This window comes from Octopus bimaculoides, chromosome 21 (assembly GCF_001194135.2).
Source record: "Octopus bimaculoides isolate UCB-OBI-ISO-001 chromosome 21, ASM119413v2, whole genome shotgun sequence".
In the NCBI taxonomy this organism is placed as follows: Eukaryota; Metazoa; Mollusca; class Cephalopoda; order Octopoda; family Octopodidae; genus Octopus; species Octopus bimaculoides.
The window spans coordinates 4,528,765-4,531,071 of NC_069001.1; the positions used below are offsets into that span (position 1 = coordinate 4,528,765).

The window sequence follows — 2,307 nt, forward strand, 5'->3', positions numbered from 1 at the left end:
CGTGTGTGTAAATGTGCACATACTCTGTCACAGCGTGCGAATATATCGCGGTTCTCTCACTCTTACGATATTTAAAAGAAAACAAATCAACATTGGCTGATGTAGTTCCAGACACAATATGTCTGCTTTGAAAACAAGCATGATCACAGATGGGATGTCTTTGATCGTAAGTGTGCCGGATAAAGACCAGCGTAGGGTTAAACAACAACAACAACAATAATAATAATCATAACAATAACAGTAACAATAACATAAGCAAACATGCATGCCGTGAAAGAATGGACAAAAAATATAAACTCTAGAAGAAAATGGTGGGGTTGGGGATCGAAAGAAACTCAACAAAAAAAAACAGTGTGAAATATGTGAGGTGGTGAATGTCAGTGGGAAGGAAAAATACGATTAACCGGAAGTGATAGAACGGAAGTTAGACGTGGTGTGATACTACTTAACACATACCAAAGTGTTTGAAAATAAGAAAACAACAGCAACATTTGCAATGTGTGTATGGCAGTGAATATGTGCTATGTGTGTTTGTGTGCGTGTGTATATATATGTGTGTGCATCGTTGTATACGTATATATATGTATGTATGTATGTATATGTATGTGTGTGTGTGTGCATGCATATATATGCGTGTATATATACGTATATATAGACATATATATGTGTATACATATATATACTCTATGTACACGTTTGGTGCAATATATCTACATATATATATATAGACTGAGATATCAAGATGTCTCACCTGAATCCAGCTAAGCTGGTAAATTTCTGCACACTGTAATGACATGTAAAAATAAAAAATAAAATAAAAAGATGAGAAAGGAAAATGATACACACACAAAACAAAAAAGACATATGATCAATGTGTGTTTGAACCTCCATTTAACATTTAGAGCTGATAATGTAAACGATATAATTTTTAATTGTAAATGAATAGAAATGAATATTTTAATGAATATTTTTACTTACATGACGGGTATTCAGTGATGGATATATATATGCGTTTATATGATGAGAGTGGGGGAGAGAGAGAGAGCGAGAGAGAGATCTATAGACCTATACGCATATTTTGATACACTCAGACAAATAGACAGATCGATAACAACCTCTGCAGAATTTGAACTCAGATCGTAGCGACAGCAGGCGAAATACCGCTAAGCATTTCGTCCATCGTGTTCACGATTCTGCCAGCTCGCCATGCCCGACGAATAATAATTCTTTCTACAAAAGGCACAAGTAGCTGATCATTCATTTGTTTCATAGACAATTAAACAATTGATTGTTTTTCTTTTTATCCAACACATTGAACCAGTAGTGCTCAATCAGGGTCCATATGACCCTTGAGGGTCCATATAAGACTTTCCTATTAACTTTTATGAGCAATAAATTGGTTATATTTATACAATATACAAAATATCTTAACAATTCTTTATATAATTTCTAATAATATTCAATCATAAAAAAAATATATATATAAAATTGTTTTATATATTTTTTAAACATCGAACGGCTATGGGGATCAATCCAAGTGAAATAGAAATCAAAGGAGTTCAGAGGTAAAAAAAAGAAAAGAAAAAAAAGGGTTTGAGAAACACTGCAGTGAACAAAGTATGGGTTAGCTAGTTCGTTAGATTGTCTAACAATGTGATATTGAACCAATGCGCGAGTTTCTTTATTATTATTGGCGTAATGGCCGTCCCAAGAAACGAAGAGGTTATCCTTATTAATGAATTAAATTTCTCTATCAACAGCAGACAAAAGATGTTCAAAGCTAACTGGCTAATATGTCACGACCATCCATCAGCACATTACTGCATAACACAGAACGGACATAATCACCGGTGTACTCTCGATGAGTGAGTTTTCAAGACTGCAATATTAAAATATTACGTAAAAGTGTAAACCGTTGTTCTTACTCGGCTTTCCTTTCCTTTTTGTAGTTGTTTTCTGAAACACTTTACCATAATGCCTTATAATAAACAGCTCCCATGTACATATACATATTCATGTGCATATGCATAAAACACATAGACAACATACGAATTCAGTTCCTCATCAGCTGTCGACCAAGTATCATCATAGTCTCGATACCTTCCGACTATATTGCTCAATATGTCAATGTCAGCAGCAATAGTTACTGGTTCGTATACATACATATATATATATATATACACATACATACATACACACACTTACATACATATATGTATATGTGTGTGTGTGTACATACACCGAATTCTTTAACTATCGGCGTCGTATAAGAGCTTTCGGAGAATGCTGTCCTGCAGCCAATTGGTG

At 34.1% G+C, this 2,307-nt stretch overlaps 1 protein-coding gene across 1 annotated transcript in view; it reads right to left on the reverse strand.

Moving 5' to 3' along the window:
• Positions 1–2,307, reverse strand: part of LOC106872141 (short transient receptor potential channel 7) — a 216,872-nt gene that overhangs the window by 179,246 nt on the left and 35,319 nt on the right. Inside the window, exon 2 of the mRNA XM_052975290.1 lies at positions 752–784. Within this exon, the coding sequence (XP_052831250.1) occupies positions 752–784 (33 nt within the window). The remainder of the gene's footprint in view (positions 1–751; positions 785–2,307) is intronic.